Below are 25,281 nucleotides of genomic sequence, written 5' to 3'. Positions count from 1 at the left end.
TCTGTCTCCAGTGTAATCGAAAAATATATTTTTATTAAGCAGAAATCCAAAAGTCAAGCCTATTTTTAGAATGGGAAATTACATTACAGAGGATGATTTTTTTTCCAAAAGGTTTATAAGTATCAATTATGTATGAGCCACAGAAGGGTTTTGTTCATGACAATCACCTTGGGGCTTTGAAGAGAGCTTAGGTGCTAGGATTCTTGGAAATCAAGAATCTGAAGTAGTTTGAAAGAATAAACCAAATTTCCAGCTCAGAAACCATGGACAAGTGACGAGTTTACATCCACAATGATGCCCTCCCACAGCTTCTTAGGAGGGAAACAAAAAACCATCCCATAACATTTAGCATATAGGTCATGGATACAATGGCTGTGATAGTTAATTGTATAAGTCAACTTGACAGGATCATGAAATGTTCAGCTATCTGGTTAAACATTATTTCTGGGTATGTCTGGAACAGATCAGCCTTTGAATCAGTGGACTAAGTAAACTGGTTTGCCCTCCTCCATGGGGGTGGGCAGCATCCAATCTGTTGGAGGCCTGAACAGAACAAAAAAGGCAGAGGAAGGGAGGAGTCAACTTCTCCCTGCCTGACTGCCTTAACTTGGACATCCACCTTCACCCGCCCTCAGCACTTACAGTCCTCAGGCCTTCAGACTCAACGCGGGATTGTACACCATTGGCTTTCCAGTTTGTAGATGATAAGACATACATATAGATGGAGAGAGAAAGAGAGAGAGGTCGAGAGAGAGAGACTGAAAGAGGGAGGGAGGGGAGGGAGGGGGAGGCAGAGGGAGGGAGAGAGACGGAGAGAGACAGAGAGAGACAGACAGAGAGAAAGAGAAACAGAGAGACAGAGAGAGACAGAGAGACAGAGACAGACAGAGACAGACAGACAGAGAGACACTGAGAGAAAGAGACAGAGAGAGAGAGACACCAAGAGAGAGAGAGAGACACCAAGAGAGAGACACCAAGAGAGACATGGAGAGAGAGAGAAAGAGAGAGGAAAGCAGGATCCTAGTGGTTCTGTTTTTTGGAGAACCCTAACACAAGGATGTACCTCAAAAGAGTGTTTTCTAAACCCCATTTATTCACATATCACTGTGACTCTATTACCTCTACTCTTATTTCCTTAATATTTTTCTTTAAACCATATTATTCTTTTACATTAAAACAAAGGTACATACCACTACCATAAATAGAAAAGATCAACACAAAAATAAACATAACAAAAACAGAACAATGAGCTTAAATTCTAGCCTGATGCCATCACCTGCCAAAGACTCAGAGCCTGCCTGCTGTTCTCTTTTTATTGTGAGGGAGGTCAGCAACTGTTTGGAGGCATTACTGAGTGGGTAGCATCCAGCTAAATTTAGGTAATTGAAAGGACTAAAAAGGGAGTCATTCCTTCATGATGTGAACCAGTGCTATAGAATGTCATGTCCATGTTTGGCCTTAAATTTCCCCACTTCTCATCAGGGGACTGGGCCCCACACTGCAGGAAAATATTTCACTAATGTCTTCACCTAGCAAATGTCCCAAGATCTCTGACTGATTAGAGCTCTTGTTCAAAAACAAAGGTGGAATGAAATAAATTTGTTCAACCATCATGGAAAAGTGTGGTGATTCCTCAAAGAACTAAAAACAGAACTACCATTCAACCCAGCAATCCCATCACTGGGTATATACCCAAAGGAACATAAATCATTCTATCATAAAGACACATGCACATCTATGTTCATTGCAGCACTATTTGCAATAGCAAAAACATGAATCAACCTAAATGTCCATCAGTGGTAGCCTGGATAAAGAAAATGTGGTACATATGCATGATGAAATACTATGCAACCATAAAAAAGAATGTGATCATGTCCTTTGCAGGAATATGGATGGAGCTGGAGATCATTATCCTTAACAAATGAATGCAGCAACAGAAAACCAAATACTGCATGCTCTCACTTGTAAGTGGGAGCTAAATAATGAGTATACATGGACATAAAGAAGGGAACAATAGACACTGGGGCCTACTTGAGAGTGGAGGGTGGGGAGAAGGAGAGGATCAGAAAAAATACCTATCAGGTATTATGCTTAGCACCTGGGTGATGAAATAATCTGTCCACCAAACCCCCAAGGTGTGAGTTTACCTGTATGACAAACCTGCACATGTACCCCTGAACCTAAAAGTTTTTTTAAAAAGAAGAAAGGGGAGTGAGTGATCTGTCCTCCCTCTCATATGGACAGTACTTCATAGATATAAAGAGATCTTGTGCCCTGTATCTCACTTAAACACTCTGTGTAACAAACCACCCAAAAATTCAGTGACAACACTCAGTTTTCATCACTTTCTTATCTGTGAATAGCATGGGGGTCAATGCTGGGCCTAGCTGGGTGCTTGCCTGGAATGACTGATCTATGTTTCTCGTCCTCCAGGGACTAATAGGTTAGGGAGGGCATACTTTTTCTTGACACTGGCAGAAGAGCAAGATCATAATTGGCAGCATAGGGGAACTTTAAGGCATAAGCTCAGAACCCTAATACTATTCTTCTGCCCACGAGCCATTGGCCAAAGCAAGTTACTTAGTCAAATCCAAAATCAAAAGCATGGAAACACATACTGTCCACGATGAGGCCATGGCAAAGGTATAACCATAGGCAGGGATAAAGAATTGGGGACAACAGTTCAATCTATCACACTCAATATCTCCTTTGATCTTTCTGGAAACCTCCATTTGAGTATCCTTTAGAGCCAAATGCAACATGCTCAGAACTAAATTTAAATTCTTACCTTTATGATCAGTTGATTTTCAACAAGAGTACAATGACCATTTAATGGGGGAAAGAATTGTCTTTTCAACAAATGGTGCTGGGACAACTAGTTAGCTCCATGCAAAGCAATGAAGTTGGACCCCACCTCACACCATATACAAAAATTAAATGGATGATCCACCTACGTGTAAGAGCTAAAGCTATACAACTCTTAGAATAAGACATAGGAGTAAATTAGGCCAGGTGTGGTGGCTCACGCCTGTAATCCCAGCACTTTGGGAGGCCAAGGCAGGTAGATAACCTGAGGTCGGGAGTTCAAGAAGAGCCTGACCAACATGGTGAAACCTTGTCTCTAATAAAAATACACAAAATTAGCCAGGCATGGTGGTGTGCCCCTGTAATCCCAGCTACTTGGGAGGCTAAGGTGGAAGAATCGCTTGAACCCAGAAGGTGGAGGTTGCAGTGAGCCAAGATCGCGCCACTGCACTCCAGCCTGGGCAACAAAGTGAGACTCCATCTCAAAAAAAAAAGAAGACAGGAGTAAATAAATCTTTATGACCTTGGGTTAGACAATTGGTTTGTTAGATGTAACACCAAAAGCACAATCATCAAAAGAAAAAAAAAGATAAATCTAACATCAAAATTTAAAATTTTTTGCTTCAAAGGACACTATAACTATTAAGCAAATGAAAAGATAACCCACAAAATGCAAGACATATTTGCAATCCATAGATCTGACAAAGGTCTAGTATACAGAATATATTTTTAAAACTCTTAAAACTCAACACTAGAAAGACAAATAACTCAATTTCTTAAAGGGCAAAGGATTTGAATAAACATTTCTCTTAACAGGATATGAAAATGGCCAATACATACATAAAATGATGCTCAACATCATTAGTCATTAAGAAAATACAAATCAAAACCACAATGAGATAATACTTAAAACACACTAGGCTGAAATTTAAAAGACAGACAGTATAAAGTGTCATCAAGGATGTGAAAAGACTGGAACCTTCAAACATTGCTGGCAGCATTGCAGAATGGTGCAGCACCTTTGGAAAAAGTTTGGCAATTCCTCAAAATGTTAAACATAGAATTATCATATGACTTAGCAATTTCACTTCTAGGTATATAGTCAAGAGAAACAAAAATATCCGTCCACACAAAAACTTGCACACAAATATTCATAGCAGCATTATTCATAGAGCCAAAATGTGAAAACAACCTAAACATTTGTCAACAGATGAATGAATAAACAAAATGTGATATATCCATACAGTGAATTTTTTTTCTTTCTTTTTTTTTTTTTTTTTTTTTTTTTGAGACCGTGTCTTGCTCTGTCACCCACACTGGAGTACAGTGGTACAATCATGGCTCAATGCAGGCTCAACCTCCTGGGCTCAAGATATAAGAATGACAAAAGTAAAAAATAATGAAAAAAAAAAAAAAAAAACCCTGGAGAGGATTCAGAGAAATGTGATTACTCATATATTGTTTATGGAAATGTAAAATGGTACAGTCACTCTGGAAAATAACATGGCAGTTTCTTTTAAAACTAAGAATGGATTGACCATACAATCCAGCAGTTGTATAGTAAATTGGGCATTTATCATACAGAAATGAAAACATTTTCACCAGAAACTAGTACACAAATGTTCTCAGTAGCTTTATCTGTAATAGCCAAAAACTGCAAACCATCCGAATATCTTTCGATGGGCGAATGGTCAAAAAATCTTTGGTACATGCATTACTATGGATTACTACTCAGCAATAAAAAGGAGCTAACTACTGATACATGTTCCTCATGTATATGAGGAACAAGGAAGTTGTGCTGAGAAAAGCCAACCTCAGAAATATACATATATACTGTATGTGTCCATTTATGTAATATTCATGAAATGACAATTATAGAATGTAGAACAGGTTAGTGGTTTCCAGGGGTTAGAGATGTTGGGGAGAGGGGGTGGGTGTGGCTATAAAGAGGAAGCAGAAAGGAACCTTGTGGTGATAGCAGAGTTAAGTACCCTGATTGTGGTGGTAGTTACACGAAGCTACACATGTAATAAAATTTCATGCAGCTATACACATACACACACGAATGAGTACTTGAATAACGACTGAACTTTGACTAAGCTCTGTAGATTGGGCCAATGTTAATTTCCGATTTTGATCTTGTAATATAGTAAGGCAAGATGTTAACATTGGAGGAGGCTGGGGGATGGGTTCATGGGAACTGTCTGCAGAGAGAAAGTTACAAAGTTACCTCTTTGTTTCTCTCTGAAGAGAGACAGTTACAAAGTTACCTCTGTAACTTTCTGTGCATTTGTAATTATTTCAAAATAAAGTTTTGGGCCAGACACAGTGGCTCAGCCTGTAATCCCACCACTTTGGGAGGCAGAGGTGGGAAGATTGCTTGAGCACAGGAGTTTGAGACTAGCCTAGGCAACATGGCAAGACCCCCTCTCCACAAAATTTAAAAATTAGCCTGGCGTGGTGGTGTGTGCGTGTGGTTCCAGCTACTCGGGAGGCTGAGGTGGGAGGATGGCTTGAGCCCAAGAGGTCAAGACTGCAGTGAGCCGAGTTCATGTCACTGCACTCTAGCCTGGGCAACAGACTGAGACTTTATTAAAAAACAAGGCTGGGCGCGGTGGCTCACGCCTGTAATCCCAGCACTTTGGGAGGCCGAGGCGGGCGGATCGCGAGGTCAGGAGTTCGCGACCATCCTGGCTAACACGGTGAAACCCCGTCTTTACTAAAAAAATAAAAAATAAAAAAAGAAAGAAAGAAAGAAAGAAATTAGCTGGGCGTGATGGCGGGCGCCTGTAGTCCCAGCCACTCGGGAGGCTGAGGCAGGAGAACAGCTTTAACCCAGGAGGCAGAGCTTGCAGTGAGCGGAGATAGAGTCACTGCACTCCAGCCTGGGCGACTGAGCGGGAATCTGTCTCAAATAAATAAATAATAAAAATAAAAATAAACAAGATAAAACTTGTGAAAACCTAAATTGAATTCCCTAATTTCACATCCACAGGTGTGAAAGCTAATCCTTCACTCTCAACACCAGATAATAATAAGGAAAATTTATTGAGTGCTGCCGCTCTAGCAGGCACTACATTTACAGCTTTCCATGGCTGGTCTAATTTACTCCTCACACCAACTCTATTATTATTTCTATTTTAAAGTTAAGGAAACTGAGAATTAGAGGGGTTAATGGCTATGGGCAAGGTCATGCATTAAGTTAGGAAGGCAAGCGTCCCACCCAGGTACTCGGACCTCAGAACTTACGCACCGTGAAATCACCAGAGTAAAAATCCACCCACTTGTCTTAGCCCAGTGCATCAGGTCAAGATTTCATTATTCCCTACCTGAACCAGAAATTAATACAGAAGCCTGTTGGCCCATCTCCCCTCCCAGACCCAAGGAGAAGAAAGTAATCACACCATACATGCTTGAATGGTAAACCACCCCAAACAGAAGGCAGTTTCTTTATGCAAAGATTTTAAGTATTTTCTCCAATTTGAATATATACACATTTAGTGCTATGGGTGAAATAATCAAGCATCAACTTATAAGTAGTCAGTACCTGATATGTGTTTGCCAGAGCATATTATATAAAATACATTAATTTGGAAATACCTGTGTTGCTATCCATATTAGTCTGTTTTTACACTGCTATAAAGAAATACCCACGACCAGGTAATTTATAAAGAAAAGAGGTTTAATTGACTCACAGTTCTGCATGACTTGGGAGGCCTCAGGAAACTTACAATCATGGCAGAAGGGGAAGCAGGCTCATCTTACATGGCAGCGGGTGAAAGAGAAGAGAGCGGGAGCAACTGCCACGTATAAAACCATCAGATCTCGTGAGAACTCACTCACTATCAGGAGAACAGAATGGGGGAAACCACCCCCATGAGTCAATGACCTCCCACCAGGTCCCTTCCCCGATGTGGGGACTACAATTTTGATTACAATTCCAGAGGAGATTTGGGTAGTGACACAGCCAAACTATATCACTATCCTCAATCTTTCATTTTCTGAAACAATTTCATTCAAATGCTTCATACACATCTTTAACCTCATCTAGCACAGGTTTTCAGAATATATTATCTTCATTTCTAAGTTATTTTTTAAATAATGCTTTTGAATCTGTATATAAATAATGCTGTTCCTGAAAAGCTCATCCCAAGCTAAAAAGCATCCATTTGTATCACATCAATGAAATTTATGATTTAAAAAAAAACCTCTATAAATCAGTAGTTCTTAATGCTGGCTGCAAATTAAAATCAACTGGGGAGCTGTAAAATCTATCGACACCTGGGCCCTTGCCCCCAAAATAGTGATTTTACTGACCGGGAGCAGGTGCTAGGAGTGGCATTTTCTAAAGCTCCTCCCATGATTCTAATATACAGCCTGATCTGAGAACCACCGCTTACCTGTATATAATGACCTGCACGATGGAATTCAGCAGTTCTTGATTATACTCAAGAATCACCTGGAAATTTTTGTAAACATACTGCTACCCAGTTTCCACACCCTACCAAAATTATAATTTATCTGGGGTTAGGCCCCAGGTATTCTTTGTTTTAAAAACACTTCAAGTGAATCTCACTTGCAGCCAAAATGGAGAACCTTCAATTACCATTTAAGAGTGTGGCTTTAATCGTTCTGAGCAAACTATCGCAGGGACAGAAAACCAAACACCGCATGTTCTCACTCGTAGGTGAGAATTGAACAATGAGAACACTGGGACACAGGGCGGGGAACATCGGACACGGGGCGGGGAACATCACACACCGGGGCCTGTCGTGGGGTGGGGGGAGAGGGGAGGGATAGCATTAGGAGATATAACAAATGTAAATGATGAATTAATGGGTGCAGCACACCTACATGGCACATATATACATACGTAACAAACCCGCACATTGTGCACATGTACCCTAGAACTTAAAGTATAATTTAAAAAAAAAAGAATGTGGCGTTACCTGTGAGCTTTCAAAGGCTGTTTAACTCACCATCAAATATTTATTAAAGGAATTCAGCACAGCTGTGGAGTCACATCACCCGCCCCAGCCACATGAATGACCCCACAGCTGTGCTGAATTCCTTTGCTTTCTTGTTTCTATTGTATCCAGTGACCTCTCTATGCATCAAATGATAGCACTGATTGAGAACATGTTAATCCAATGTGGCTTCCCCATATATGAATCGTACTTGGTTGTCCTAAATAAAGGAATGGAAAGAGTGCCCCATAAGCTGAGAGATTTTGTCAGGACTCCAATACAAAGTGATTCCCTCTTTTCTGAAAAATAAATAGGGAAGAAAATGTCACTTTATTTTTGCATATGTTATTAATAACTACCCTTTCTTAAAGTGCTTACTACATCTAGATACCATGTTAAATGTTTACCTGATTTCATTTAATACTTAAAAATGCAAACAGGACATATAATTATTATTATTCCTGGCCAGGCGAAGGCCACACCTATAATCCCAGCACTTTGGGAGGCCAAGGTGGTGGGGTGGGGGGGGGTCACTTGAAGTCAGGAGTTCGAGACCAGCATGGCCAACATGGTGAAACCCTGTCTCTACTAAAAATACAAAAATTAGCCGGACGTGATGGTGCATGCCTGTAGCCCCAGCTATTTGGGAGGCTGAGGCATGAGAATCGCTTGAACCTGGGAAGCGGAGGCCGCAGTGAGCCAAGATTGCACCACTGTGCTCCAGCCTGGGTGACAGAGTGAGATTCTGTCTCAAAAAAGAAAAAAAATATTATTATTCCCATATTGCAGAGGGAGAACCTGAGCGTGAAGTCCCTTTGCCTAAGGTTACTACCCAGTGGGCGGACAGAGACAGAATGGCACCCAGATCTACAGCGTCCAGTGTTGTACTGCCCCCTTCTGGCCATCCTCTAGGTGCTTCCCGAGGCCCCAGGACTTGTGCCCCAGTAAACAGTCTGGTGGACAGCATGGCATCGTGCTCAGCAGAACTTCTCCCTCCTCCTCGCTGTTGTGGTCCAGTCCAAACACCCCAGCCCCAACATTCCCTGGTTCCCCAGCTCTGTGACATCACAGACAGCCTTCTGTCTACTCTGCCAGCTGCAGGTGAGTGGGGCTCACAGTTTAAACCAAAGGGCGGGAGGTGATAGTTTTTCTGTACTAAAAGGCACAATGTCCCCACCACTCCTGGACGCCTATTCATTTTGCTCCAAGAAGCAATCCCCATCCTTCATTTGCTCTAACCTCACTGTTTCTCTCTCTCTCTGGGTCCCAGTCTCCACCTGTGCTGAATGACCTCCCCCACCCCCGCCCGCAGCGCCAGAAGCCTTCCTGTTTGACCTCATTCATCTTTCTTCTGATCAAAATGCAATGGGGTCACTAGAGACCTGAAGTTCACACCCACTGGGGACAACCCAAGGGCCCTCTTCTTTGGTTTCTGCTTCCCTCTAGAGGGGGTCACTGGTAGTGCAAGAAGTGCCACACATCCCCTAGGCATCTCCCTACATATTCATCAGCATCAGAACCTTCATCTGTATTTATTAAGCCTTTACGACACACCAGAAAGCTGTGCTAAGCACTTTCCATCATTATTTAATCCTCAGAACTACCTTCTATTGTAGATACTATTATTCTCATCCCCATTTTACAGGTCAGAAAACAGAGATTCAAAGAGGTCATAGATTCTAAATTTCCTAGCTAACAGTAGATCTCCAAGAATTATACCCCCAGAGAATGTGCTTGTAACTGATACACTGCTCTCCCTAAGAGCCTTTTCATTTCTGAAGAGGGTTCAAAACTCAAAGCTCTCTGCTGTCAACGCTTAGAGGAAAAAGTGGTTCTACTACCCACTTTCTTGCAAAATTTTCTAGTAAAGATGTGGAGAGAGCACCAGCACAGGGTGTCAACAAACCTACGCTTCAGATCTCTGCTGATAATACGGACGATCTCCACGGTTTATTTTTAATTGAAAAAAATCAAGGTGCAAAACGTGGTGTATAGTAAGCTATCATTTGCATTAAAAAGAGAGAAAAAGAGAATTTGAATAACTACATTTTCTTGTATATCCATAAGCTGCTTTGGTGGAAGATGCCTGCATTCACTACATGAAACAAAAACTGAATTTATTTCTGGTTAAACAAGGGAGAACTGTGCTTGTATGGCAAAGTCTCTGAACAAAGCTCATGGCTGATGCATAAGGGGCTTTGGGAGGTGTTGAGTTCATGGACTGGTGGTGTTTCAGAGGCAGCAGTGTTTAGGAATGGTAGACCTTTAGCTATGAAATGTACCTACTGGCATGTGTCTGTTAGAATGGTTACCAAGGGAGTTTCATTAATAGATTAAATGGGTGTCACACAGGTTCTGGGGATTCGTTGTTACCGTAGTTACAGGGCAATCCATCGTCACCTAGGAATGTGGGAGCTTCTCTTTTTAATTCTCATTATCTGCCTTCTGGTCTCCCTCAACTAAAGGTGCAGGAAAGACCCTCCAAGATTGTCCAGATCTTCACCACTGTCATTGGCTTTTCTTGAAAACACAGTTCCATTTTTCCATGTACAGAGATCTGGTTTTCATTTTGAGTATCAGTCTGCCTCATTTCTTCTCATTTTTTCTTTGAATCATTTGTTTCACCATTTGTCAAACCAGAGGCTACATAAAAGCATTCAGCTCTCTGGACAACAGAACCTGAATGATGCAAGACAATGATAATTAAGGCCAGGCACAGTGGCTCACGCCTGTAATCCCAGCACGTTGGGAGGCCAAGGCTGGCAGATCACCTGAGGTCAGGAGTTCGAGACCAGCCTGACCCAACATGGAGAAACCCCATCTCTACTAAAAACTAAAATTAGCCGTGCGTGGTGGTGCATGCCTGTAATCCCAGCTACTCGGGAGGCTGAGGCAGGAGAATCGCTTGAACCCAGGAGGCGGAGGTTGCAGTGACCCGAGATCACATCATTGCACTCCAACCCTGGCAACAAGAGCAAAACTCCATCTCAAAAAAAAAAAAAAAAGGACAATGATAATTAAAAGTATTTTCAAAAAGATCTGAAAGTGTCTCTGGAGTCATGCCCCATGATTTCCCTGGCATGACCATCTACCTTAGATAGCCAGGCTGCTTTTTCTTTGGGCTTAGCTGTAGATTAACCTCACCTGTAATATTAATCCAGGCACAACAGGGAGTGTTAGCAATGGTGCAGACTCCCCTAATTAGCTAAAATAAAACCCAAAGGTTTCTGTGATCCATAATTACTCAAACTAAGGATTTTAAATTGGTCAGGTGTACCCTAGGATATGGGCTACATGATTTGCTGTGTCAGTCAAGGTGAGGGAAAAAAAGGCACTTTAAATTGTTCAACTCAGAATCCTCAGAAGTCTGTTTCATCTACTAGTAGTTAAACCCCCGAGAAGGGTTTCATCCCTTCAGACTCTGTGTAAGAAGACATAGTCCACCGTGGGTGCTGGCGAATCATGCACTGGAATGGTCTAAGTATTCATCATGCAGAACAATTAGTCTTAATTATAGTTGGAATACAAGAGTCTGATCTCCACATAAGAAACAAACCATATCAACAAGCAAGCAGTATTGCTGTTCATTTATATTTATAGACAATGCCCTTTGGGAGTTTAGAGGCAAAATAGGAAAGTGTTAATTGCAAAGTTCTCCTCAGAAAGACTCAGCAGACAGATATGGACAGCTGTCCTTCTGACATGGAACATTAGTTCTTCTAATGGCCTTTCTGCACACAGTAAGTGCAAGTGTTCTCCACAGACTCCAAATTCTTAAAAAACAGAGGAGATTTGGGTCCTGTCTTTATTTCAGGGGCCAGTTGTTTTATCTAGTGGGCCATAAGATTATCTCGATTTCTAGTTAACATTTTAGGACTCTCGGAAAATGATCAAGATATCTACACTAATGGAATTTCCCATTCCAATTGATTTTTTCTAAATCCTCTATTTTAGATACGAGCTTTTGCATAAAGAAAGGGCTCCTTTTACTTACACTTTTTGTTTGCCCCAGAATGTCCTTTGAAAGTGTCCTGAAGTCTATTAAGTCACCTATTGATTCATCATTTTGTTTGTTATTCTTGAATCTTTGCCCTATCCACCCTTAAGAGAAAATCTTTTAAAATAGTTTCATGTGGCATACTTCCTATTTTTCTTACCCTCTCAAGTCCATGTTTAAAAATATTATGCATAGATAGGTTATTTGAATCTTCTGACCTTTTTCATCCTGCTACTCTTAAACATTTTCCCCATTGTTGAAGGTCAACAATTTTTTTTTTTTTTTTTTTTTTTTTTTTTTTTTTGAGTCAGGATCTCCTGTTGCCTGGGCTGGAGTGCAGTGGCATGATTATAGCTCACGGAAGTCTTGATTTCTCAAATTCAAGCAATACTCTCTCCTCAGCCTCTGAGTAACTGGAAGTGCAGGTGCACACCACCATGCCCAGCTAAATTTTAATTTTTAGTAGAGATGAGGTATGTTGTCCAGGCTGGTCTCAAACTCCAAAACTCAAGCAATCTTCCTGTCTCAGCCTCCTGAAGTGCTGGGATTACAGGCGTGAGCCACTGTGCCTGACCTAAAGGTCAACAATGAAATGAACTAATTGGTACAAATATGATAGTCCAAGACAATAAGTAATGAACACAATCCTGAATTACACAGGATATACAAAACAAACTTTCTTTTGTTCTGAAATTTGGGAAGATTCTACTTTTACCCAACTCAACTCTTACTCAGAGTTTAAATTCGGCCTCTCTTGATCTACCTTCAGTGCAGAAGTTTTAGGTGGGTATTGTGCAATGTGATTGTTCTTCTCTAGAAAAATGCTCCCTGAAAAGGTTTATTTGGGCAGCCAGGGGAAGGAATAAGAGGAGTATACGTGGGTAGTAAAGATCAAGTTGGGTGGAGAGAGAAAGACAGAAGCAAAGAAAACAGGTGTCAGAAGGTTTGAGTAAGAGTAAGGTCTTTTTTATCTTTTTGTTCCTGAGGCCAGAGCATTCCAGACAAAGAAGCCTTCTATTTATGTTTGACATTTTTGTCTTCTCTCTTCTCTAGAGCTCCTCTTAAATCTGATTTTTGACATCAAAACTTTGTCATCATGGCTACAGTAATCCTAAGTCATCTAGTGAACTTTTGCCATTTATTAAGACAAATACATGAGAGTACCTATAGTGAGAGTATATATACGGAGTTTTTCCAGGAAGAGGCAACAACCTTAATGCAGATGAGACCACGACAAGCAGGAAAGAGTATGCTACAATTGATAAACAGTTTCTACTTGTGCAGTGTCTTGAATTTCTTGGCCAAGCAGAGCCTAAAAGAGGCCATATGATCAAAAACCTGAAAATTACTGACTCCCGAATATAAGCTAAAAAAAAAAAAAGTGACCTTCTTTTATGATTTACCAAGACAGAACACATGCTGACAAAGGTTTAGAGGGACCCAAGTCCAGGTTTTAGCAATTTCTTCTAGACAAATCAATTACCACTCCAATAAAACTCCAAACACTCAGGGCTGACTCATGGTGGGGGCTTGTCAGAGCTATGCTTCCATTCCTTTCTTATGAAGTGCTTCCTTCTACATTCAACATACACAAGGCAGTCTGGAACAAAGCCAAACCCCGTGAGGCAAGCATTTTTATAAGTGGATGAAGACAACTGAAACTAAAGCAAGTAGCAGAATACGAAGCAGATTAATGGCAAGGATATTTGCTAAATGGTGTATCTCCAAAACAAAAGATCTAACTGCCTGTATAAATTTCTATTTCTTTATAAATTATAGAAAAATGAAATAAATCCACTAAAGAGAACTCAATGAAATACATCAGAGCTCAAATCATGTTAAAAAAAAAAAATCCCATGACAGTGACACTAGGTCTAGGGAAAAACAAAAAAACAAACAACAACAAAAAAAAAAACACCTCACCTGGCAGCAGATCCAAAAGACTATTGGAGATTGGAGCTAAATGGACCTAGTGAGTGCCCCCACTTTGACCAAAAAATCCACACAATGGTGACATCTGTATGTGTCTAGCCTGCATCGTATCTAACCACAAGGAACAGCTTATGTGCAGAAAGTTAAAAATCAGTTAGTGGAAGGGAGAAAGGAGATCTGTTTGGCATAGTTTTTTTCCAACAGTCAGAGAAGGTTCATGTGTTTATTCAACAGATATGTATAAAGTACCTATTCTGTGCCCATCCCTGGGCTGAGTGCTGAGGATACAAAAGTGAATAAAGGCCAGGCGTGGTGGCTCACGCCTGGAATTCCAGCACTTTGGGAGGCCAAGACGGGCAGATCACTAACTAGGTCAGGAGATCGAGACCATCCTGGCTAGTGAAACCCCGTCTCTACTAAAAATACAAAACATTAGCCAGGCATGGTGGCAGGCACCTGTAGTCCCAGCTACTCGGGAGGCTGAGGCAGGAGAATGGCGTGAACCTGGGAGGCGGAGCTTGCAGTGAGACAAGATTGCGCCACTGTACTCCAGCCTGGGCAACAGAGCGAGACTCCATCTCAAAAAAAAAAAAAAAGTGAATAAAATACTGTCCCTGCTTCCATGGATATTTGTCTACCCTGTGTCTTGTTCACTGCTATATCTCCAGCACCTAACAGTACCTGGAACATGGCAGGTTTTCAGTAAATACATGTGAAATAAATGAAGGAAAATAAAAGAAAAAAGCTTGGCTGGGCTCAGTGTCTCAAGCCTATAACCCAGCACATTTGGAGGCTGAAGCAGGAGATCTCTTGAGCTGAGGAATTTGAGATGAGCCTGGGCAATACGGCAAAATCCCATCTCTACCAAAACAAAAACAAAAGCAAAAAAACTATAACCGGGCATGGTAGTGCGAGCCTGTAGTCCAAGCTACTTAGGAGGCTGAGGCAGGGAAATCGCTTGCACCTGGGAGGTTGAGGCTGGAGTGAGCCCTGATGGTGCCACTACAGTCCAGCACGGGTGTCAGAGTGAGACCCTGTCTCAAAAAATAAAAAAAAAAAAGAAAAAGGAAAAAGCTCATGAACTAGTATCCAGACTGTCAACAAGAGGCAGTTACAAGACAACGTTTCAACAAGTATTTATTAAGCATTTACCATGAGTTAGGCAGTCACTGTACAATAACAGGCTGTGTACAGGAAAACATGGTGGGCCAGCAGGGGAGTGCTGTGGGAGCACAAGGGAGGGACTCCTAACTTATCCCATGCCTTCCTGTAGCCCCTGAGCTGAATCCTGGAGTTTGATGACTCAAGGATTGAGGTGAGAACATCCCAGGTAGAGGGAACAGGATGTGAACAGGGTCCATTCAGTAGAAGGTGATTGGGGAAGCTGCCTATACAGCATCTCTTATGGCTGTAGGGCGGTGAGTGCAACCCAGAGAAGATGAGGATGAAGAGAATAACAGTGGTGATCACAAAAGGAGTTGGATCTGCAGACTTGGGGACCCCCTTGGTGGGGCAGAGGGTTGTTGGGGCAGAAGAGAGATAGGATTTACATGTCTACCAGATAACTCTAGCTTTAGGTGGAGGCAAACAAACTAATGAGAAAGTTTAAGCAGTGGTCCAGGTGAGAAGTGATGGTGGCTTACACTACGGTGAAGGAAATGGCAAAGGAATGGCTGGGCAGACAGACTGAAGAGATATTTGGAAAGTAAAGTTCAAAGACTGATGAACACGAGCAGATGGCAGGAGGCTGGCAGGCTTCTGACTCTAGAGACAGAGTGAATAATAGGATCATCTCACAAAATAGGGAACATGGGAAGAAGATAGATACGCTTTGCAGTGGACGGGGAAGAAAAATAGTCCCAACCGGTAAACAGAGAGCAGAACTAAAATTGACTCATGAAACCATCAGAGTAAGCTTAGCATGTGAATGAGGTAAGCTGTGTCCTACAGCTTGTGATGTTCCTGGCACAAAAACTACCACCCACCTCTCTACTGCCCCCAGGGCCTGCAAGTGCTTTTACTCAAGACAAGAATAAATGCTAGTTTATTCTACAAACACCCTCAATTTTTATTCTACAAACAATTATTGACTTCCCACACTGCACTAGGTACTGCTCTAGACACTGAGAATAGAGCAGTAAACCAAACAGCTAAAATCCACGACCTCATGTGACTTCTAATTTAGTGGGAAGAAGCAGACCTTCAACACAGCAATTTAGCAAATTATGTAGAGTGTTAGGAAATGAAGCTGGGCATGGTGACTCACACCTGTAATCCCAGCACTTTGGGAGGCAAACATGGGAGGATCACTTGATTTCAAGACCAGCCTGAGCAATACAGTGAGACCCCTTCTCTTAAAAAAAAAAATAAGAAGAAGAATTTGCTGGGCATGGTGGCATACACCCGTAGTCCCAGCTACTCAGGAGGCTGAGGCAGGAGGAGCCCAGAAGTTCAAGGCTGCAGTGAACCATGATTGTGCCACTGCACTCCAGCCTGAGCATAGAGCTAGACCCTGTCAAGAAAGAGAGTGAGAGCAAGAGAGAAGGAAAGAAAGAAGGAAAGAAGGAAGGAAGGAAGGAAGGAAGGAAGGAAGGAAGGAAGGAAGGAAGGAGAAAAGAGAGAAAAAAAGAAAGAAAACAAAGAAAGAAGAGAAAGAAAGAAAGAAAGAGAGGAAAGAAAGCAAGAAGAAAGAAAGAAAGAGAAAATGTTTGAAAAGTAAGCAAGGGAGAGATTAGGAAGCGCTGGGGTGCTGGGCGAGGGGGTTATAATGTTAAATACAACAGAGAAAGTCTCACTAGAAAAGGTGAAGCAAAGACTTGAAGGTAATGACAGAATGTTGTTATCTAAGAGAACTGAATTCCAGGCAGAGAGTAAAACAAGCACAAATTGTTGAGTTGAGAGCTTGCTGTGTTTTAAAACTCAGCAGGGGGGGCAAATGGAATTGGGGAATTGGAGGAATTGAAGACAGAGTTGGTGATGAGGGTTGCGGGTGGACAGGAGGGAAGAAGGATGATTAGATTACAGAGTATCTTAAGACCCAGGTGAGAAGTTTGGTTTTCCTTCTGAGGAATATGCAAAACCACTGAATTTTGGAGAAAAGAAAGACTAAGAGAAAAAATCTTTCTGGCCAGGCGCGGTGACTCACTGCTGTAATCCCAGCACCTTTTGAGGCCAATGTGGGAGGATCACTTGAGCCCAGGAGTTCAAGACCAGCCTGGGCTACATAGGGAAACCCCGTCTCTACAAAAAATACAAAAGTTAGCCAGGTGTGGTGGTGCACACCTGTAGTCCCAGCTACTGGGGAGGCTGAAGCAGGAGGATCACTTGAGCCCAGGAGTTTGAGGCTGCAGTGAGCTGTGATCACGCCACCGTACTCGAGCCTGGGTGACAGAGTAAAACTCCGTCTCAAAAAAAAAAAAAAGTTTGCATTTAACCCCACATATTTGCTATTTCTTATCCTATTTATCCCTTTCTGTAAATGTGAATTTCTATCTGGTATCATTTTCCTTCGATCTTAGCATTTTTTACAGCCTGGGTCTTTGAAAGACAAATTCTCTCTATTTTTGTTTATCTTATAATGTCTTCATTTTGCCTTAATTATTGAAGGATATTTTCATGGAATATGAAGTGAAAGATTTACAGTTTCTTTTTTTCATGTTTATTTATTCCAGTTGTTTTAAGGGCCTGTTCTTTAGTTTACTTTTTAGCCATTTGACTAAAATGTGCCTAGGTGTGATTTTCTTTTCTTTTTTTTTTTTTTTTTTTTTGAGACAGAGTTTTATTCTTCTTGCCCAGGCTGGAGTGCAATGGCGTGATCTGGGCTCACCGCAACCTCCGCCTCCAGGGTTCAAGCGATTCTCCTGCCTCAGCCTCCCGAGTAGCTGGGATTACAGGCAGGTGCCACCACACCCAGCTAGTTTTGTATTTTTAGCAGAGACGGGGTTTCTCCATGTTGGTCAGGCTGGTCTTGAACTCCTGACCTCAGGTGATCTGCCAGCCTCAGCCTCCCAAAGTGCTGGGATTACAGGCATGAGCCACCGCACCCAGTCGTTGTGATTTTCTTTTTGTTTTTCATGTTTGGTGCTCACTGAGTACTTATGTTGATGCTTTCCATCAAATTTAGTAACTTTTCAGCCACTATTGCTTCAAATAGTTTTTCTGTCCTTCGTCCTTCTGAGAGTCCAGTAACGCGCGTCTGTTACACAGCTTGGTAGCATCCCGCAAGGTCAGTGGGGTACTCTTCATCCTTTTAAAATCTTTTTTGCTTTCTCTGTTTCAGTTTGGATAATTTCTATTGACCTTTTCACAAGTTTACTGATCATTGCTTTTGCTTTGTCCAATCTGTTGTTAACCCTACCCAATACATATTTTCTTCAGATACTGGTTTTTATAGAACTAGAATTTCTATTTGAGTTTCCATTTCTTCCCTCCATATTATATCGCTCCATCTACTATACCCATTTTTTCCTATCCTTGGAAGTTTTGAGCTGAAGAGTGACATGATATATTTTAACAGAACTACCCCAACTTTTGTATTAATTATGGAGGAAGTTCAGGGTAAGAGAAATAAGGAGACCAGTTAGGAAGCTATTGCAGTAATTCAGGCAAGAGATGATGGTGGCTTAGGCCAGGGTATGGCAGTAGAGAAAATAGGACTCAAGTGCCTATAATGAAGGCAAAACTCACAAAGTGAAGTGAATTAGGTATTGTGAGGGACGCCTAAACAATACCATGATAAGAATTTCCTTTTAAAGGGGGTTTTGCCACAAGAAGGGGAGTGAGAACAGAATGTACCCAGAGATCTGAAAAACTTGATACACAAATAAAGGGATCTGGGACTAAAGCAAGGCCTTATAATCCTGGACCTTCAAAACTAGAAAGATCCTTGAGGAGATCATCCAGCCTAACTTCTTACTACTGACAAGGAGCCTGAGACACAGAAAAAAGCATGGACCTACCCAAAGCCCTCCAGCAAATTAGTGGCAAAACCAGAATTTAAACCTACAAGTCCATATGCTTCCTTTCCATAGGACCTGGACCAGCTGGGATCATTTGAAGCCAGTGAGCTACATAAAGAGAAGGGAGGAAAATGGAATGACCATTGATTGAGCACTTACTATATACCTAGCTTCACAGGAGCTACTTTTCATATGTATGATTCTTTACTCCTGCAAAGTAGGCACTGCTATTCTCATTTTTCAAGTGATAAAAGTGAAGTTCAAAAAGGGTAAAGAATCCACCTAAGAACATGCACCTGTTCATGGGGTAGGACACAGAGCTATCTGAAACCTGAGCATGTTTATGTGCATGTCTGCATGAGGTGGGATTTTGCTGTCATTAGATCCTATCTGGAGTGTGAACACAGGTGAAGGACTAGCATTTTTCAGCCACAGTCTTATGTTTACTTAGGAAACAGCCCAGCCCAGTGAATTGGGCTCAAACTCAAGATTGGCTGATTCAACAAGGCACCCCTGCAGACAAAGCTGGCAGAGTAGAAGTTTCAACTCCTTTCCATGGGTAAGAAAACTTTGTACAGAATAGGAAAAAATGGCCTAGGCAGAAGGATCTGCTGGCCATGGGAAACTACAGAAGATTTGGGAGAGGGGAGGAGTATTATATTAATACCTTGGGAGAGGCTGACCCAATGATACCCCCACCACAGTCAATTTCCAATAGGCATCTGGAATTCAGATTCCAGAACCCATGCCCCTCATTCCTTTGCCTCCAACAGCAGCCCACCAAAACCTGATCTCGAAGATCTTCTGTTTATGCTGCAGGGACTGTCAGGAGCCCTATGCCATCAATGACTCCAAGGTTCCCAGTCAAACCCAAGAGCACAAGCCATCGACCCAAAGTAGGTATCAGATAAGGACACTCTGCACGGCCTCTCTTAACCTCACTTTGCTCACTCTCTGCCTGCTGGGATACCCCCAAACTGCCTTCATCACTATCACTGAGTGATAATTCCAATTTAAAATGAGGTGGGTGTTGGATGGCTAAGTACTCAAACCAATAAACAACAGAGCTTAAACCCTTGTGCTTAAAGTGTAGTCTACGGACCAGCAATATTGGCATCACTTGGGAGCTTGTTAGAAATGCATTTTCAGACCCCGCTCCGGAACTACTGAATCAGAACTGGCACTTTAACAGGATCTCCAGGTAAATGTGAATGTACATGATAGTTTGAGAAGCACTGGATTAAAGACTATAAAAACAGTGGTTAAGATCCCTGTTTTGGGGGCAATACATGCTAGTTCAAATCTCAGCTCTGCCACAGAAATTGGGCAAGTCTCGACCTCCCTGAGTCTCACTGTCCTTGCCTCTAAAACAGGGATATTCACAATACATTATTACTGTAAGGCAATACAAATAAGCATCTAGCTCAGGGTCTGGCACAGAGTAGGCACTCAACATGCAGAAAAAATATATAGGTATTGATCAGGATAGAGTATGTTCTGCCGCTGAAACAAATAAGCCTTGAAATCTCAATGGTTTACAAAATAAAAATGTATTTCTTGCTTGCATAAAGTCTAGTACAAACCAGCCACCCCCCTTTAAATCTTTAGCCAGGGCCTCTGGAATATGAGACTTCCTAGGCTACCATGTCAAGGGAAGAGAGAGAGACAGAGAAGTCACCCGGGCCTTCAGTTTGTAATCAAAACCTTCTTGAAGATCCATGAAAAGAGATCAAGCAGAGAAGATCAGGGATCAAAATCAACAATTTCAGACAGAAAAAAAAAGAAGCACTATTGTCAAAATCAGCCAAAGTTAGGACTCACACAGGTGGGAGGGGGTGAGCACAGATGGCCAGGAACGTGGCAGAGTCCCACTGAGAGACAGGACAATACAATGATGTATTTTGACAGAAATCCACACGTGAGGGTCTTTAAAATACTTTCCCTGGAAGTAGAGTCACAATAAAAATCAGGAACCTTAAAAATATCAATGCCTTTTCCCAAGGTGAGAATGATGATAATTACTGAAACTCTATAACATGCAAAGCACTGTCTAGACACTGGGGACCCAGCTGTGATCAGATAACTCCCTTACTGTTTCAGAGTGTATATTTCATATTTAACAGTAAAATGATATTATTTAATCCCCATGATAACTCTAAGAAGTAGACATTAGTATTCAAATTGAGCATACCATTTTGCAGATATGAATGAAGAGGCAGGTGGGGCTTAAGCAATTAGTTAAGGCATGCAGCTAATAAATGACAGAGCTGCCTATCACAGAACACAGCTCAGACTATTGACAAAATTCTTTGTTGTTCTTCTAGAAACCTAGAAGTGTATAAAGACAAAGTCTCATATGCAACAATGTTCATCACAACAGTATTTATGGTAGCAAAATCTGGGCCGGGCACAGTGGCTCACACCTATAATCCCAGCACTTTGGGAGGCAGGAGGATAACTTGAGCCCAGGAGTTCAAGACCAGCCTGGGCAACATGGGAAGATCCCACCTCTACAAATAATAAAAAATTAGCCAGACTGGGCATGGTGGTTCATGTCTGTAATCCCAGCACTTTGGGAGGCCAAGGCAGGTGGATCACCTGAGGTTGGGAGTTTGAGACCAGCCTGACCAACATGGAGAAACCCCGTCTCTATTAAAAATACAAAACTAGCCAGGCATGGTGGCACATGTCTGTAATCCCAGCTATTCGGGAGGCTGAGGCAGGAGAATCGCTTGAACCCGGGAGGTGGAGGTTGCGGTGAGCCGAGATCGTGCCATCGCACTCCAGCCTGGGCAACAAGAGCGAAACTCCATCTCAAAAAAAAAAAAAATTAGCCAGGTATGGTGGTGCACACCTGTAATTTCAGCTACTAAGGAGGCTGAGGTGGGATGATCACTTGAGCCCAGGAGGTCGAGGCTGCAGTAAGTCATGATTGCACCGCTGCACTCCAGGCTAGGTACCAGAGTGAGATTCTCTCAAAAAAATAAATAAATAAATAAATAATCCAACATTGGAACTTTGGTTAAATAAATCTTACATTATTCAAAAACTAGAATATTGTACAACCATTTTTTAAATTTAGTGACATGAGAAAAATATTTATGCCATAATGTATATGAATAAAGTCAAATGCAGGGCTGGGTGAGATGGCTCACAACTGTGATCCTAGCACTTCGGGAGGCTGAGGCTAAAGGATTACTTGAGGCCAGGAGTTCAAGACCAGCCTGGCAACATAGTGAGACTCCCGCTCTCTACAAAAAAAAATTTTTTAATTAGCTGGGCGCAGTGACACATGCCTGTAGTCCTAGCTACTCGGGGGGCTGAGGCAGGAGGATTGCTTGAGCCTAGGAATTTGAGGTTACAGTGAGCTATGATCACACCACTGCACTCCAGCCTGGGCAACAGAGCAGATCCCTGTCTCAAAAAATAAATAGATAAGTAAAATTCATCCATAATACATAGGATATGATGGACTATGTAAAATATGCATAGGAAAAGACTGGAACTGCGATAATAACTTAGGGAAGAGATGTTTGGGGCACTTTTTCCTCCCTTATACTATTCAATATTTCCTAACTTTTCTATAAAGCGTATGCATTACATTTATAAATGGAAAAAAGTTAATGTTTTAAAAAGAATACATACTTTGCCCTGAATTGATCATTACGCATTCTATGCATGTAACAAAATTTCATATGTAGCCCATAAATACGTACAAATACAATGTATTATTTTAAAATACACACTTTGAATCCAGCACCTGCTTGTGAGGGGAAGCCCTCAGAGGACAGGAGGTGGTAGTTTCAGGTACACCCCCACCCCATAATAACCCCCACTTGCCTGTGTGCGCTGCTTCAGAGCTTGCAAAACATCTTCACTTCCGTGATCTCACCTAAGCCTCCCCCACATGACCCTGTGGAATTCTCATTGCCAGATTTTCAGCTTCAGAAGGATGAATTTGACAGACAAAATCCCAAGCGCATTAACGCAGTCTCCCATTTGCCTTCGAGAACACCCCTGAACCAGACAAAAAAGAGCACTTCCTCCGGCAGCAGTGAGTTTGAGGGTGAGTCCCAAATTGGGGTCCTAACACTGACCAGAAACTCCCAGACAGGGAGCCTGGTCCTAATAACCAGACCCCACTGATACTTCAGCTAAGCGAGATGGGGAGATGGAATTGCTCCCATCAAGCAGCCCCAGTCATATTCCAGAGCACACTGGGGAGACCCTAGAGGCTAAGACCTGACTCCACTATCTTCCAAGCTAGGAAGTGCATGAGAAGGAGCAGGTCTGGGGGGAAGGGCATACATCCATGCTTTCCTTTCAAAGCTTTGTGGCATCATCTTTTTTTTTTTTTTTTTTTTTTTTTTTTTTTTGAGATGGAGTCTCCCTCTGTTGTCTAGGCTTGAGTGCAGTGGTGCAATCTCCAATCTCAGCTTACTGCAACTTCCACCTCCCAGGTTCAAGTGATTCTCCTGTCTCAGCTTCCTGAGTAGCTGAGATTACAGGCGCCCACCAACATGCCTGGCTAATTTTTGTATTCGTAGTAGAGAAAGGGTTTCGCCATGTTGGCCAGGCTGGTTGCGAACTCCTGACCTCAAGTGATCCACCTACCTTGGCCTCCCAAAGTGCTGGGATTACAGGTGTAACCACCGCACCTGGCGGCATCATCTTACACGTGTATTTTTCATATGCTTACTTGATGTCTACTTTGGCCACTAGACAGTAAGTGCCAGGAGGGCAGGGGCCCACATCAGTTTTGTTCCCTGTTATGCCCCCAGATCCAGCCAGGTGCATGGCAAGTAAACAATGCCAGAAAACACTTGTGGATTGAGTGTAGTTCAACTGGGGGTGAAATGCCTCTGGGTCACAGAAGAACAGATGCCCAATCCCGGGACAGTGGCACAGCCCAGGAAGAAGAAATGCAGCCACATTGCTGGGCACCAGTTCTATGCCCAGGTGGTCTCACATAACTCACAACCACCCCAGGAGTCCTGTTGAGAACTAAGGATTATCCAACCCAGTCATTTTGAATTCTCCTAACAACTAAACCCCCTTGAAAACAACATTTCACAGAGTCCAATTTCTATAAAAGATCAAAGACGAACAGCTCTGCTTGAATCAAGCTTGAGAAGGTAGGAACCCCACTAGCTCGCCCACTCCTTCCTTCTGCCCTTCCCACGCCCCATAGGGGTGAGGCTCACAGAGGGAAAGGGACTTCCCACGAGTGCACTAGGGAATGATGTAAGTGTCAGAGCCAGGATGGGCCCAAGTCTCCTACCTTCCATATCACTGTGCTTTGCAAGACAGCCTACTGTCACTGAAGCCACCAACGTAGCACGATGCAAAATACACTGCAAGAAACTCCTCCTATCACAAAAGACTTCCAAGTCCTAGACTAGGGTCTGCCTTGGGTCCTTTGAGATTCAAGAATCTGAGGAATGATCAGCAATGGATACAAACAACCAAAACAGTTCATCAAAGCCCAATTCAAAGGCCTTCACCCAGCATAATTTTTTCCTTTCTTCTTTCAGATCTGAACGCATATGCTTCCCAAAGAAATTTTTACAAGAGAAACTTAAACCGCTACTGCCAGGAGCGCTGGCCATTCCAGCCATGCCTCACTGGGAGGCCCTGAGCATTCTAGCCGGCGGCTGCACAGCTGCTGGGGCATCTCCATGAGGAAGAGGGCAGTGGACAGGAGTCATGAAGACTAATTCGGAAACTCCCCTGAAGGAGGAGAAGACGTCTGAGCCATCCTTGTGCCACCAAGCAAGAGTCACTCCAGCTCCTAAAAAGCCACCATGGGAAGAGCTGCCTCCAATTAAAGTTCTTGATTGCACCAGAGGATGTGTCCTTCTCTTTTCCTTTCCCCCTTACCAACTAATGTCTTATTATTTTTAAATATATTGTCACATCTAACTAAGCTTGAAAAATTTAGCCTATTGGCTGGGCGCAGTGGCTCACGCCTGTAATCCCAACACTTTGGGAGACCGAGGCAGGTGGATCACATGAGGTCATAAGTTCAAGACCAGCCTGGCCAATGCGGTGAAACCCCATCTGTACTAAAAATTAAAAAATCAGCCAGGTGTGGTGGTGTGCTCCCGTAATCTCAGCTACTAGGGAGGCTGAGGCAGGAGAATCACTTGAACCCAGGAGGCAGAGGTTGCAATGAGCTGAGATCTCGCCACTGCACTCCAGGCTGGGTAACAGAGCGAGACTCCATGAAAGAAAGAAAGGAAGGGAAGGGGGAAGGGGGAAGGGAAGAAAGAAAAAAGAGAGAGAGAGAGGAAGGAGAAAACAGCTTTTTGGATACCTTCTGAAATAATTCCAAATTTACAGAAATGTCACAAGAATAATACAGAGAACTCCCATTTACCTTTTACCCAGAGTCACCAATTGTTTAATCTACATTTTCCCCATTTGCACCATTTCAGCTCACTGCAACCTCCGCCTCCTGAGTTCAAGTGATTGAACTCAGTTCAATCCTGTCTCAGCCTCCCGAGTAGCTGGGATTACAAGTGCCTGCCACCAGGCCTGGCTAACTTTTGTATTTTTAGTAGACATGGGGTTTCACCATGTTGGCCAGGCTGGTCTCGAACTCCTGACCTCAGGTGATCCA

At 42.5% G+C, this 25,281-nt stretch overlaps 1 protein-coding gene and 1 long non-coding RNA gene across 2 annotated transcripts in view; one reads left to right on the top strand and one right to left on the bottom strand.

The window, feature by feature from the left end:
* LOC129524563 (uncharacterized) overlaps nucleotides 1–6,638 on the bottom strand; it is a 332,901-nt gene extending 326,263 nt beyond the window's left edge. The window contains exon 1 of the long non-coding RNA XR_008668378.2: nucleotides 6,501–6,638. This is a non-coding gene — a long non-coding RNA (uncharacterized lncRNA). The remainder of the gene's footprint in view (nucleotides 1–6,500) is intronic.
* A 2,076-nt stretch (nucleotides 6,639–8,714) lies between these two features.
* TEX48 (testis expressed 48) lies at nucleotides 8,715–24,506 on the top strand. The gene is made up of 5 exons (XM_004048503.5): nucleotides 8,715–8,873; nucleotides 19,111–19,218; nucleotides 19,433–19,555; nucleotides 22,594–22,725; nucleotides 24,194–24,506. Exons 2-5 carry the CDS (start codon nucleotides 19,215–19,217, stop codon nucleotides 24,295–24,297), a joined length of 363 nt encoding a protein of 120 aa, XP_004048551.1. The 5' UTR covers nucleotides 8,715–8,873; nucleotides 19,111–19,214; the 3' UTR covers nucleotides 24,298–24,506.
* The last annotated feature ends 775 nt before the right edge of the window (nucleotides 24,507–25,281 follow it).

The sequence above is a fragment of the Gorilla gorilla genome, chromosome 13, assembly GCF_029281585.2.
Source record: "Gorilla gorilla gorilla isolate KB3781 chromosome 13, NHGRI_mGorGor1-v2.1_pri, whole genome shotgun sequence".
NCBI classification, from domain to species: Eukaryota; Metazoa; Chordata; class Mammalia; order Primates; family Hominidae; genus Gorilla; species Gorilla gorilla.
This window is presented reverse-complemented; position numbering and strand designations above follow the sequence as displayed.

Bases quoted from the DNA above. Each gene is read 5' to 3' on its own strand.
- TEX48 (XM_004048503.5), top strand. The intron at 19,556-22,593 runs GTAGGTATCAGA...TCTCATTGCCAG, and splicing joins GCACAAGCCATCGACCCAAA to ATTTTCAGCTTCAGAAGGAT. The intron at 22,726-24,193 runs GTGAGTCCCAAA...TTCTTCTTTCAG, and splicing joins CGGCAGCAGTGAGTTTGAGG to ATCTGAACGCATATGCTTCC.